The following is a 13,958-nucleotide window of genomic DNA, read 5'->3' on the forward strand; positions in this document are numbered from 1 at the left end:
ACAGAATGGAATGGGATTTCTTAAGTGCAGTTCTGAAGAAGTTTGGGATTATAGCAAATACTCACAAGATCATTATAGTTGTGTGACTACAACATCTTTCTCACTATTATTGAATGGTAGACCAAAGGGTTTTTTCTATAGTAAGAGAGGTGATGTGGCGTTAAAATGCCACATTTGGATACTTTAACTTTGATGAGTTAGTTCTTTTCGTGTTTTATTTCTAATTATTTATAAGTTTTTCTTGGTAGGTACCTCATTTGGAGTTTGACTCTTAATTCGGAATAAAACGGAGCGTTTGTCACATTTTCATCTCATGTGGGAACCGTAAGGAAATAGCACCAGGGGTATTCGGGTCATTTTGGTGAAAAATCAGAGCTTAAATGGCAAGTTGAGTCAATGGTGAGTCCGACGGCGAAAACGGAAGTCGAATCGGAGTTCGGACCGGAAAATTATGGAAGAAAGAAACCGAGGATATTTTAATCTTTTCTGAGAATTAGATGTGTAGAGAAAATGATGAAGGCACTCTCTGGTTCTAGATGAAACTCAAAGGCAAGCCCAAAGCCCAAAGAAGAATGAACAAAATGGAAATCTTATGAGCACCCTTTAAAAGCCCAAATCAAAATAGACTTAAGACCAAGTCAAACTGAGTGGACCAAGTGAAGGTGGTCCTAGGTTCTAATTGACAAGTCTGACTTTGGTTTTAATAATCAAGGAGTTAGGGTTTTGGGGAGATCTCCATTAGGTATTTTAGAAAAAGCTAGAGAGAGAGAGAGGGAGGAGAAACCGCCGGCCATAGCTTGGCCGGCCGGGAAAACAACCAGCAGCTTCACGGGTGAGAAGAAGAGGTCGGAACATCAGCTTTTCTACTCGGGACAGCCATTGAAGGCGCCGGAAGAAGCAGCTCGGGCATCATTGAAGGCAGCTCGGCCTCTCATCTTGGTTTGACAGCAGCTAGCTGGAACAACTTAGCAGCTCGGGCAGTCGGGCTCCTCTTGGCAGCAGGTCAGACCTCCATTAGAGCAGCTCCAAAATTTGCACTTACTGCAGCTCGGGTTCACCATTAGATTTGCTCGGAACAGCAGCTTGAGAGGAGTCTACAGCAGTTCGGGACGCGTCTGCAGCAGCTCGGGGCAGTAGATGCTTGGCCGGAAAGCTTGAATCTGGCCGGATTAGTTTGTGGTGCTTCCGGCCATTATTTTGGCCGGAAAGTTTAGGGTTTTTACTGTCCATTCCATTGATTTGATGCTCCTTGTGTTTGATTGAGTTTTTGAGTTAATACATCTAGAGAGAGAAAGCTTAAGTGAAGCTTTCATGGTGGATTTTTCTTAAGGAAGAAGATGATACTGGCTGATAAGGGGAGGTCAAGTTCTGCTGAGAGGACACCCATTGTATACTGTTAAGAGGACCCCTGCATTCTGTTACAGGGAGATCGGCAGCACTTCAACACATATATTTCCCGTCGATCTTAGTCTCGCGCCTCATCGGAATAGGGAGATTCTCACCTTAACTCGTGTCTTTCTTTGTCTTCTTCCCATTTATTATTTGTATCGCCATGTCTAGCTAGCTTTTGTAGTCAGATACTCGTGAAACATTTTTGATGTGACAAAAGAGTTTTATTGCTTTTAATGATAAATCTTCCGGGTTTTTAGACCATTCATGGACTGGAATCTGAGTTAAACCAAGAGTTCGTTGACCCATCCAAGTAAATGGATGAAGTTAACTAACTTTTTATGCTTATAGATCATTAGTACTAGTCACTATCGACTTTGTGGATCGAAGTATCCCTCTCATTCGATTCTTGCTCGACTCTTCCCGAATCTCTCACCTTTAGTTTAGTTAGCCTTATTTGTTTATTTATTTGAAATCAATCCAAAAACCCAACTTATTATCTTTTTGTTTTTAGTCTGAGTTAGTGACTGACACTTAAACCGGTGGCTAGACTCTCTCGATATCTGAATTACCTCTCTATCCTTGAGGATCGATCCCGGTCTTACCGGGTTATTACTTGACGCCCGTATACTTGCGGGTGGAGACCTTTTAGGGTAACCTTTTAGGCCCATCAAGTTTTTGGCGCCGCTGCCGGGGATAGGTTTAGTAGTTTGGATATTGTTTGTTCGTTTTGTTCATTAGTTTAGTGTTATTTGTTAACTTAAACGTTTTTGTTTATTTTCGTAGTTTCTGACTCTTTCTTATTTTCAGGAAGTACTCTAAGGATAAAGCCGAAAAAAAAGAACATAGGAGCGAAGGAAAAGAAAGGAATCAGAAGGAAGAACGAAACGAGAGGAGCATTCGCTAGTATCGTATTCTATCTATTTCTTTCTACTTGTGTGTAATTGGTTGGTAGTTTACATTTATAGCTTGTGTGTTGTTCCTTGAACATTGTGAGATCATGGCACGTTATTCTAACGGTTGGTCATTCCATGATGATGATGATGACCTTGATCTGAAGAGTTCCATCATTACCCGACCTGATATGACCTTAAGAGAATACCAACAGTTGCGTAGAGCTGAGCTTAACCAACGTGGTATGACCCCAGGAGAACACCGACGGGTCAATGAGGGGAATAGGTCAATTGAGCCTAATCGACCTGGTATGACCTTCGGAGATTATCAACGAATGTGTAGAGATGATCCGATTAGTGAGAGGAATAGACCATCTGAACCTGATCGATCTCGTATGACACTAGCAGAATACCGACAGATGTATAGAGATGGTCAGATTAGTGATGGATATCGTCCGACACCAAATATGTATGAGAGACCTTATAGTCCACACTATTCTGAGACCAATGACTTTAGAGGCAGGTATGATCCTAGTATATACGGAGGGAGTTATTATCAAGAGTCTTCATTTTATTACACTGGTGAGCCTTGTTATGAGGAGACTCTTGAAGATAGATCTCGATCAGAGTCCGAGAGTCGTCTTATTGAGATGATGTGATGAGCCATGAAAATGTCTCATCTGAATCTCTTAACTCGGGTTAGTTAGTCACTTTCGAGCGGTTACTCTGATGATTTGCTTGTTTCTCTTACTCAGGTGGTTTCTATGCAATTGAGCACAGAAAACAGATAAAATCGAGAGAAAGACACACTTGAGGGCATTTTGGTCATTTGGAGATTAGGGTATTCTGAAAATTTTAGTACTCGATTGGAAAGTAGAGTTCAAGACAAGCCTGTTGACGAAAAGGGAAGTCAAATCGGAGTTCGTACGAGGAAAACAGAGAAGGTCAAACTTTTGGTTCAAATCGGTTGACCAAATCATACTAGATGACATGTGGCGCAGGGTGAATGGCGAATCCGGAGTAATCGGGACGCCAGTGGTACTTTCTCGGCACTTACTCGGATACGACGGGACAAGTTTGGGATTGCAAATGGTGGATGATTTGGTGTATCCGTGGATCAGCAAACAGCGCGAGTTAATTCGATGTCCCCACCAGATCCAACGGCATGTATATTTTTCCGCATACTTGTGAACATCTGACGAGCCGCACTCCACAGACTTCATTCTCAAGCAATACACCGTATCATTCCTAATTCTTCACTCAAACGGCTGTTTCCATATTTATGGGAATATTTTATTCCCTTCCCTTCTTATCTCTCTCTACTTTTTATTATAAGGCTCTTGTTTCTATTAACAGTAGAGAGAGAAATTTATTTATTTCTCTCTTAAACACAAAACCAAAACAGTGAGAGAGAAATTTAGAGAGAGAGAGAGAAATGGAAACACAATATCAAAGGAAAGGGAGACAAAGATGGAAAGTGGAGATTTCGACTTCACATAGAAATGGAAAGAAGAAGAGAGAAGGAAAGAATGAGACAGAGATGGAAAGTGAACTAGTCAGAAATGGTAAGAAGAAAATAAAGAAGGATTTGGGAATCGGTTTTTCTTATTTTATAACTGAAGGATTAAAGAAAAAAAGGGGGATATACTCGGTTGGGGGGACAGAGAAGAACAGATCATCATCTCGGATTGGAGGGGGATCATCTCCTCTCTTTGAGCTCAACCTAAACAGAGATATTAGAGAGAGAGAGAGAGTAGCTCGGCTGGAACAGAAGACCATACCCTCTATCATCTTCTTCTTCCTCTGTATTGTCTTTTCTTTTTGTGAGAGAGAGAGAGAGAAACAGAGAGTGAGTGAAATGGAGATGAAACAGAGAGTGAGTTGTAGAGAGAGAAAGAGAGAATCATCTTGTAAATCTTTATCTAATAAAAATCTTCTTCTTGTTATTTGATGATGTTAATGGTTTTGATTGAAATAAAAGAGAGAGAGAAACAGTAAAGAAAGAGAAGTTTTGGTGAAGGAGAGAGAGAGGGTACCTCGGTTTTTGAACAGAAAAAGGAGGAACGACTCCTCCACAGCCATTGAAGACCGAGAGCTAGAGAGAGAAAGTGAGAGGAAGAGTTTTCTTTTTCTGTTTCTTCTTCTTCTTCTAATCCTTCTCTTTGTGAGAGAGAAAAGGATACATAGAAAGAGTTGAGAGAGAGAGAGCTCCTGGTTTGTAGAGAGAGAGAGATTGAATTAATATAAACTCCATTAAAATTTCTTTATCTTCTTCTTTCTTTACTATTTCGGTTAGAGAGAGAAAGAGGTGTTACTGGTTTGTTTTAGAGAGAGAAATAGAGAGTTCAGAAGGAGAAAGAAGGAGAAAACAGAGAAGGAAAGAGAAAAAACCAGAGAAGGAAAATTATTTTCTCACCTGGGAATCGTTTCCGGGAAGATGAGAAAATAATTTTCCCTAAGGTTTTGTTTGGCTGTGCAGAAGGAAAAAAAAGCGAAAAAAAGGTGTTTTCTTCTTCAAATCTTTTTCTTTCTTCAATGTTATTAATGTTTATCTTTCCCACCATGAATAGCTAAAATATCTTGCTAGGATTTGTGATGAAGTTTTGACATATAATTTTGATATCTTCTTTATGCTTTAATATCTTGATGTGGTTTAAATATAAAAATATTGAATTCTTAGTTTCGATATATGACGATTTCTTCATTGACTATGCTTTCGATTTGATACATTATACTTAGGTTTAGTTCTTTGATAGTGTATGCTTATAGATTGATAGTCAATAGTTGAAACTTTATATCAAGGCTTTAGAATTTAGACTTTAATTATTTTCGGCGTTAATTAGACTATTTTCCGGGGATTGGTACATTCGGTTACCAAAACTCGAGTGATAAAAAGATATGCATGATTAGGTTTTCATGAGGATGTGTTAAAATGGATTCTAAAATCCTAGGCTCTCTTCCTAGAATCCTCTCCCCATTTGAGTTCATTTTTATTTCCGTTATTTTATTTAAATATTTTATCACCAAAACAAATTTTCAAAAACCAAAAACCGTACTTACTTCCAAGTCTTAGAATAGGTTTCACTTAGTCTCTGAGGAACGAACCGGTCTTACCGGAAAAATTACAACTTGACACCCGTGCACTTGCGGGTGTAGACCTATTTAGGGTAACCTTTCTAGGCCCATCAAGTTTTTGGCGCCGCTGCCGGGGACTAATTTTAAATTTGTTCTAATCTTGGAAAGTTTTATTTTTGGTAAGTTTTGAATTTTGGATACTTTGACTTGCTTCTCTACTTTTTGTGTGCAGAACACTAAGGAGCTGAAGAGGAGGCGCAACAAGGAGGAGGACCTCAAAAGAATAAATTTACTGTTTTTATTTTTATTTTTTTGTATTTATTTTGGTGAGAGAGAGACTTAGACTTTTTAGTACTTTCTTTTGTTTTGACCCTAAATTGGAGGGCTTTTATAAATTGTAACCGAAAATCCAACGAAGCCTCGGGTTCGAACACTTGAGGGAAGAGTGGCCCGGGTCGTCTACAAAGGTCGTCGCCCGTCTTGAACGGGAGGTAATTTTTCTAATCACCCACGAATCCCCTGTTAGTGGGTACTTTTTATAAGATCTTAGTAGTGCTTCCTCGGTTTTCGTGTTAAAAAAAAAAAAAAAAAAAAAAAAAAAAATTTTGGACCAAAAGAAAGGAGTCAAGTTTAGTTACATAAGTGTCAATTCTCATCTTGTGATCGTGCCTGATCATCATGGCGCATTTTTCTAATGGTTGGACGTACCCTGTTGATGATGATGACCTTGATCTAAAGGGACCCGTCATCAACCGAATTGATATAACCTTAAGAGAATACCAACAGTTGCGTAAAGACTGGCTTAACCAACGTGGTACGACTCTAAGAGATTGTCAACGACTTAACGAGGGGAATAGGCTAGTTGAGCCTAACCGAACTGGTATGACCCTAGGAGAGTACCAACAGATGTGTAGAGACGAGCCTAACCGACCGGGTATGACATTTCAGGATTATAAACGAATGTCTAGAAACAGTCCGATTAGTGAGTGGAGTAGACCATATGAGCCTGATCAATCTCATATGACATTAGGAGATTATCAACAAATGTGTAGAGATGGTCCGATTAGCGATGGATATGGTCCGACGCCAAATATATATGAGAGACCTTATTGTCCACACTATTCTGAGACCAATGACTTTAGAGACAGGTATGATCCTAATATGTACGGAGGAAGTTATTATCAAGAGTCTACGTTTAATTACACTAGCGAACCTTATTACGAGGAGACTCTTGAAGATAGATCTCGATCAGAGTCCGAGAGTCGTCTTATTGATATTATGTTACAATTTACGACTCAAATGCAGCAGGATACTGAGTCCATGGCTCAACAGATGAAAATGTTTAAGTCACAGTTATTCGCCGACGAGGAAGGGGGTTCACCACCCCAAACTCAGGAAGGTACTAGGTACGATGACGAGGTTAATACGTCTAACCCTAGTACTAAGTTAAATGTCGATGAATTTACTGATAATACCCTAGAGCCTGAAAGGTCTGATGACCTTGTTGTCTTGCTTCCTCCACCTATGTCATCTCACCATGATAGGACTACACTAAACATTGATATTCAAGATGATGGCTCTATGAGCAAGTTTGGGAATGACACTATTCTAAACTTTCCGACATTTGAGATTTGTAAGGAGTCAGCCTTAGATGAAATTCTAGGAAGGCATGATATTATACCTGACTGCGAGGCTTCAGATGTCTTTGAGGACATTGATAACGTTAGAGACATGTTAGATACTTTGTCAGACTGTGTACCTAAGGAAACCATGGACCTTGACCTGGTCCCCGAGCATATTGCCTTACCCTTAGAGTCTAGTTTGACCTTTCACATGGTCTCAGACTCGGTTGTTGATCCCTTTTGGGACACTTCAGATGTCTCCTCTAGAACGTCTATGGAAATAGTGGATATTCTATCCACTAAGCTTGCAGATGACTTTCTGCCTTCGACGGATATATTGGCCCTTCATTGTTATGTCGATCCTTTTGATGACTTTCTAGTCATTGGTCCTAGTATTTATAGTTACTTAGTGGACTGTGCATCCACTAAGTTTGGGGATTGCCCTTCTTATTTGATAGTCTCACATGCACTCTCTGCAATTCACAAAAATGTGAGACTTTCGTTCACTGAAAACTTTGTGTTTTGGGTGGACCCACAGATGTATCGAATATTGGTTTACAGTTAATCACATATCTGTAATCCAGTAGGTTAATTCTTTTTATTTTTTTCGAATCATCTGTTTCGTCTGGCTGAAGACGTTAAACTTAGCGCTTTCTGGGAGGCAACCCATGCAGAGGACGCTGAATCGGGTAATATCTCTCCCTTCACCCTGTTATTTTTTGCATAGTCTTCAGAACATTGAGGACAATGTTCGGTTTAAGTTTGGGGATAGGGGAATGAAATTTTTGCTAAGTCCTTATTTCAAAAATTCAAAAGGGTTCAAAATTTTTTCAAAATTTAAAAATTTTTGGATTGAAAATGTGAGTTTAGTTGTTTTTGCTTGTTAATAGTTATAGAGTCTAATTTGTCAGACTATCCGTTTGCTAAAGGTTTTTCCACGAATTTCGAGTCTTGAAGTTGTTTGTGCACTAGCCATGTGAGTGTTAGATAGGTGAAGAGTTGACTTTTCTGAGAGAACTTAATCGATCATTAGTGGAGACTTTACCTATGTGAGATTCTGAGCCTTTCTTGTTGCTCTGAGTGATCTCTTCTGAGCTAATTCTGAGTAGAATGAAGAGCTACTCAACCTCGCAATATTGAAAGAAGAACTCATTTGATCTCTTGAGTTCAAATTCTACAACCACTAGGGATGTCATCAGGAAGCGAACCTTTCTCTTGTAGTCTGAGAAACTTGAGAGCAATGTCAACTAGAGGAAAATAGATCTCATCCATCATTTAGAACCCTGAGAATAAGGCATGAAGCAAAATGGAGAGAATTATACCCAAGGAAAGTGTGAAGAAAGCATTATTTGTGTTATGATTGTTATTACCAGAGTCTGTGAAAAAAATCAAAAAAAAAAAAGAAAAAAAAAAAAAAAAAAAAAAAAGAAATAGAAAAATCAAAAAAAAAAAAAAAAAAAAAAAAAAAAAAAAACAATGTTTGTGTAGTTTTGTTTAAGTGCTTATCCTTTGAAGTAGTTGTTGAAGATTTGAAGACGTCGAGTTCTCAGGTGTTCTAGTCACATCATCATTAGTGTCTATTGACCTCTAGGAAGTATTGTTAGATAGTTGATCAGGTGAGAAGAGTTGGTTAACTTCCCCGTCCCGTATTAGTGGTTGTTTCCTTCTTTGAGATCAGTCGTCCACAAAATTTTAGTCCGTCTTTTTCATGTGTTGAGTTTTCCTTCATATTCATACTAACACATAGAGTGAACCATTCTTGAGTGACTTTAATTTTTGAGTGTATGACCGTGAGGCAGTAGTCGAGGCGAAATGTATCGAGACGGTAATCAAGGTCTTGTCTTTTCAGAACCGAAATGATACTTATATTGGCTGGTCACGTGCACTTCGGGTCTTGATTACTAGTGAAAGGATTTTTGGCATTTGTATGGTTTGGTCGACTTTGATTTCATTTCTATTTACTTTCGAAAACTTACCGGATAAACATTTTTAGTCCATACCATATTTAGACCCTTCTGCGTTTTTGAAATTTTTGAATTTTGTGGGTATATTCACTGGAAACCCTCACGAGACAAAACTCGTCCTTTAGGGTAACCTAAAGGTTTAACGGCTTGTTGCACGAGCTAAGTGCAATCGTGATTCCCTACGAAAGTGGTGAACTGGGCTTGGTTTTATTTTTCTGTTTTGCTCGAGGACTAGCAAAATCTAAGTTTGGGGATGTTTGATGAGCCATGAAAATGTCTCATCTGAATCTCTTAACTCGGGTTAGTTAGTCACTTTCGAGCGGTTACTCTGATGATTTGCTTGTTTCTCTTACTCAGGTGGTTTCTATGCAATTGAGCACAGAAAACAGATAAAATCGAGAGAAAGACACACTTGAGGGCATTTTGGTCATTTGGAGATTAGGGTATTCTGAAAATTTTAGTACTCGATTGGAAAGTAGAGTTCAAGACAAGCCTGTTGACGAAAAGGGAAGTCAAATCGGAGTTCGTACGAGGAAAACAGAGAAGGTCAAACTTTTGGTTCAAATCGGTTGACCAAATCATACTAGATGACATGTGGCGCAGGGTGAATGGCGAATCCGGAGTAATCGGGACGCCAGTGGTACTTTCTCGGCACTTACTCGGATACGACGGGACAAGTTTGGGATTGCAAATGGTGGATGATTTGGTGTATCCGTGGATCAGCAAACAGCGCGAGTTAATTCGATGTCCCCACCAGATCCAACGGCATGTATATTTTTCCGCATACTTGTGAACATCTGACGAGCCGCACTCCACAGACTTCATTCTCAAGCAATACACCGTATCATTCCTAATTCTTCACTCAAACGGCTGTTTCCATATTTATGGGAATATTTTATTCCCTTCCCTTCTTATCTCTCTCTACTTTTTATTATAAGGCTCTTGTTTCTATTAACAGTAGAGAGAGAAATTTATTTATTTCTCTCTTAAACACAAAACCAAAACAGTGAGAGAGAAATTTAGAGAGAGAGAGAGAAATGGAAACACAATATCAAAGGAAAGGGAGACAAAGATGGAAAGTGGAGATTTCGACTTCACATAGAAATGGAAAGAAGAAGAGAGAAGGAAAGAATGAGACAGAGATGGAAAGTGAACTAGTCAGAAATGGTAAGAAGAAAATAAAGAAGGATTTGGGAATCGGTTTTTCTTATTTTATAACTGAAGGATTAAAGAAAAAAAGGGGGATATACTCGGTTGGGGGGACAGAGAAGAACAGATCATCATCTCGGATTGGAGGGGGATCATCTCCTCTCTTTGAGCTCAACCTAAACAGAGATATTAGAGAGAGAGAGAGAGTAGCTCGGCTGGAACAGAAGACCATACCCTCTATCATCTTCTTCTTCCTCTGTATTGTCTTTTCTTTTTGTGAGAGAGAGAGAGAGAAACAGAGAGTGAGTGAAATGGAGATGAAACAGAGAGTGAGTTGTAGAGAGAGAAAGAGAGAATCATCTTGTAAATCTTTATCTAATAAAAATCTTCTTCTTGTTATTTGATGATGTTAATGGTTTTGATTGAAATAAAAGAGAGAGAGAAACAGTAAAGAAAGAGAAGTTTTGGTGAAGGAGAGAGAGAGGGTACCTCGGTTTTTGAACAGAAAAAGGAGGAACGACTCCTCCACAGCCATTGAAGACCGAGAGCTAGAGAGAGAAAGTGAGAGGAAGAGTTTTCTTTTTCTGTTTCTTCTTCTTCTTCTAATCCTTCTCTTTGTGAGAGAGAAAAGGATACATAGAAAGAGTTAAGAGAGAGAGAGCTCCTGGTTTGTAGAGAGAGAGAGATTGAATTAATATAAACTCCATTAAAATTTCTTTATCTTCTTCTTTCTTTACTATTTCGGTTAGAGAGAGAAAGAGGTGTTACTGGTTTGTTTTAGAGAGAGAAATAGAGAGTTCAGAAGGAGAAAGAAGGAGAAAACAGAGAAGGAAAGAGAAAAAACCAGAGAAGGAAAATTATTTTCTCACCTGGGAATCGTTTCCGGGAAGATGAGAAAATAATTTTCCCTAAGGTTCTGTTTGGCTGTGCAGAAGGAAAAAAAAGCGAAAAAAAGGTGTTTTCTTCTTCAAATCTTTTTCTTTCTTCAATGTTATTAATGTTTATCTTTCCCACCATGAATAGCTAAAATATCTTGCTAGGATTTGTGATGAAGTTTTGACATATAATTTTGATATCTTCTTTATGCTTTAATATCTTGATGTGGTTTAAATATAAAAATATTGAATTCTTAGTTTCGATATATGACGATTTCTTCATTGACTATGCTTTCGATTTGATACATTATACTTAGGTTTAGTTCTTTGATAGTGTATGCTTATAGATTGATAGTCAATAGTTGAAACTTTATATCAAGGCTTTAGAATTTAGACTTTAATTATTTTCGGCGTTAATTAGACTATTTTCCGGGGATTGGTACATTCGGTTACCAAAACTCGAGTGATAAAAAGATATGCATGATTAGGTTTTCATGAGGATGTGTTAAAATGGATTCTAAAATCCTAGGCTCTCTTCCTAGAATCCTCTCCCCATTTGAGTTCATTTTTATTTCCGTTATTTTATTTAAATATTTTATCACCAAAACAAATTTTCAAAAACCAAAAACCGTACTTACTTCCAAGTCTTAGAATAGGTTTCACTTAGTCTCTGAGGAACGAACCGGTCTTACCGGAAAAATTACAACTTGACACCCGTGCACTTGCGGGTGTAGACCTATTTAGGGTAACCTTTCTAGGCCCATCATGATGTCACAATTTGCTACTCAAACGAAGCAGAGGATTGAGTCCTTAACTCAAAAGATAGAGACGCTCGAGTCACAGTCATTTGTCGACGAGGAAGGGGTTTCACCACCCCAAACTCAAGAGGGTACTAGGTACGATGACGAGGGTAATACGTCTAACCCTAGTACTAAGTTAAATGTCGATAAATCTACTGAGAGGACCCAAGAGCCCGAAAATATTGATGACCTTGTTTCGTCTTTACCTCAACTTTTATCGTCTCATTATGATAGGACTATACGAGACTTTGATGTTCAGGATGATGGCTCTATGAGCAAGTTTGAGGATGACACGATTATGAACTATCCGATTTTTGACACATGTAAGGAGTCAGTCTTAGATGCAATGCTAGGAAGGCCTGATATTATAACTGACTGCGAGGCTCCAGATGCCTTTGAGGATGTTGATGACATAGTAGTTAGAGACATGTTGGATAGTTTGTCAGACTATTTACCTAAGGAAACCATGGACCTTGACTTGGTCCCCGAGCCTACTGCCTTACCCTTAGAGTCTAGTTCGACTTTCCACATGATCTCAAACTCGGTTGTTGATCCCTTTTGGGACATTTCAGACGTCTTTCCAAAGACGTCTATGGACATAGTGGATATTCTGTCCACTAAGCTTCCAGATGATTTTTTGCCTTCGACTGATATTTTGACCCTTCACGTGTACGTCGTTCCTTCTATTTATGCCTACTTAGTGGACTGTGCACCCACTAAGTTTGGGGATGACTTGTTTTCTTTTATCGTCTCATGTGCACTTTACATTTCTGATCTTTTTGTGAGACGATTAGCACCTGCATATAGCTTTCTTTGGGTTGACCCCCAAAATTTCCGTCTCTTATTGTATGATCTTTGACTGATTGAGATGGGTTTTGATGTTTGTGGGTATCATCTCTGGAAACCCTCCACGAGACAGAACTCGTGCTCTTGCGAAAGCAAGAGAATCAACGGCTAATTGCATAGCTCAATGCAATCGTGTGTACCCGCGTTAGTGGTCATTTTTATGGTCATGATCTTATGTGCTTCATTCTCATATTTCTTGTTGATCATAGGAGCAGTTCTTACTTGTTTTGCTTCTGAGGCATGGTTTGTTCCAAGTTTGGGGATGGCGACGAGCTCGACATCAACTTGGAACCTGTTCATACACGAGTCTCGGTAGTAGTATCTCTTATCTCCTCCGGCTATGGTAATATCTTTCCATTCTTCTCTTTAAATTAATATGTCTTATCTTTTGGTGAGTATATGGTTGAAACATTGAGGACAATGTTAATTTTAAGTTTGGGGATGGGGTATGACTTTTAGCCATGACCATGGGGTTTCAAAAGACAAGAGAGTTCAATATTCACCAAATTTGAAAATTTTTGGTAGATTTGATATGACTTTAGTGATATGCTTAAGTATGTTGATGCATGTGTTTCAGTTTTGGTGAATGTTATGCATGCTCTTAGTCTTTTTCATGAATGTTAAGTCCTTTGGCGTTTGTTGTCTGATCATGTGAGCAGCATCCTAAGGAAGAAGAAACATTTCTGAGGGACCTATACTAGTCATTAGTGGAGACTTAAACCCATGTGAGATATCTGAGCCTTTATATTGTTTTCGAGTGTACTCTTCTGCGCTAACTCTGAGTAGAATGAAGAGCTACTCAACCTCGTAACTTTTCAAAGAGCTTAGACGATCTCATGAGCTCAACTTTCTTAGCCACTAGGAGTGACATCAGGATAGCGACCTTACTCTTGTAGTCCATGAAACCCGATAATAGTGTCAACTTTAGGTAGACGGATACTCCACCATCTATCCATCATCTTACTCCCGAGAATGAAGACATGATAGTTGTAGAAAGAAGAATGTGAAAGCAAAGTGCGAAAGAAGAAAAAGTTGTTTGTTGAGAATACTAGTGTTGTTTTGTTATGAAAAAAGTGAAAAAAAAAAGAAAAAAAAAAGAAAGTGAAAGAAAAAGAAAAAAGAAAAAAAAAAAGAATTGAGTTTATGGGTTATTTGTGTTTTTTTTTATGTGTAATTGTTGTGAGAAATAATGTGTTCAAAGCAAAAGCTAAGTTTAGAAGTTGTTTGAGCGTTCGTCTTATTGAAGACGTCGACATTCTCGGGATCTCATCACTTCCATCTCATTACTTGTATCCGTTGACCTTTAGGAAACATTGTTAGAGGGTAGATTGGGTGAGAAGGGTGA

At 38.7% G+C, this 13,958-nt stretch overlaps 1 protein-coding gene across 1 annotated transcript; it reads left to right on the forward strand.

The window, feature by feature from the left end:
* The first annotated feature begins 702 nt into the window (after positions 1 to 702).
* Positions 703 to 13,746, forward strand: LOC147556408 (uncharacterized). Its single transcript, XM_086664296.1, has 2 exons — positions 703 to 2,937; positions 11,738 to 13,746. Exons 1-2 carry the CDS (start codon positions 2,390 to 2,392, stop codon positions 12,624 to 12,626), a joined length of 1,437 nt encoding a protein of 478 aa, XP_086520422.1. The 5' UTR covers positions 703 to 2,389; the 3' UTR covers positions 12,627 to 13,746.
* The last annotated feature ends 212 nt before the right edge of the window (positions 13,747 to 13,958 follow it).

Source organism: Eschscholzia californica, unplaced genomic scaffold (assembly GCF_041429995.1).
Source record: "Eschscholzia californica isolate CP2 unplaced genomic scaffold, dmEscCali1.0.p SCAF_2, whole genome shotgun sequence".
Classification (NCBI taxonomy): Eukaryota; Viridiplantae; Streptophyta; class Magnoliopsida; order Ranunculales; family Papaveraceae; genus Eschscholzia; species Eschscholzia californica.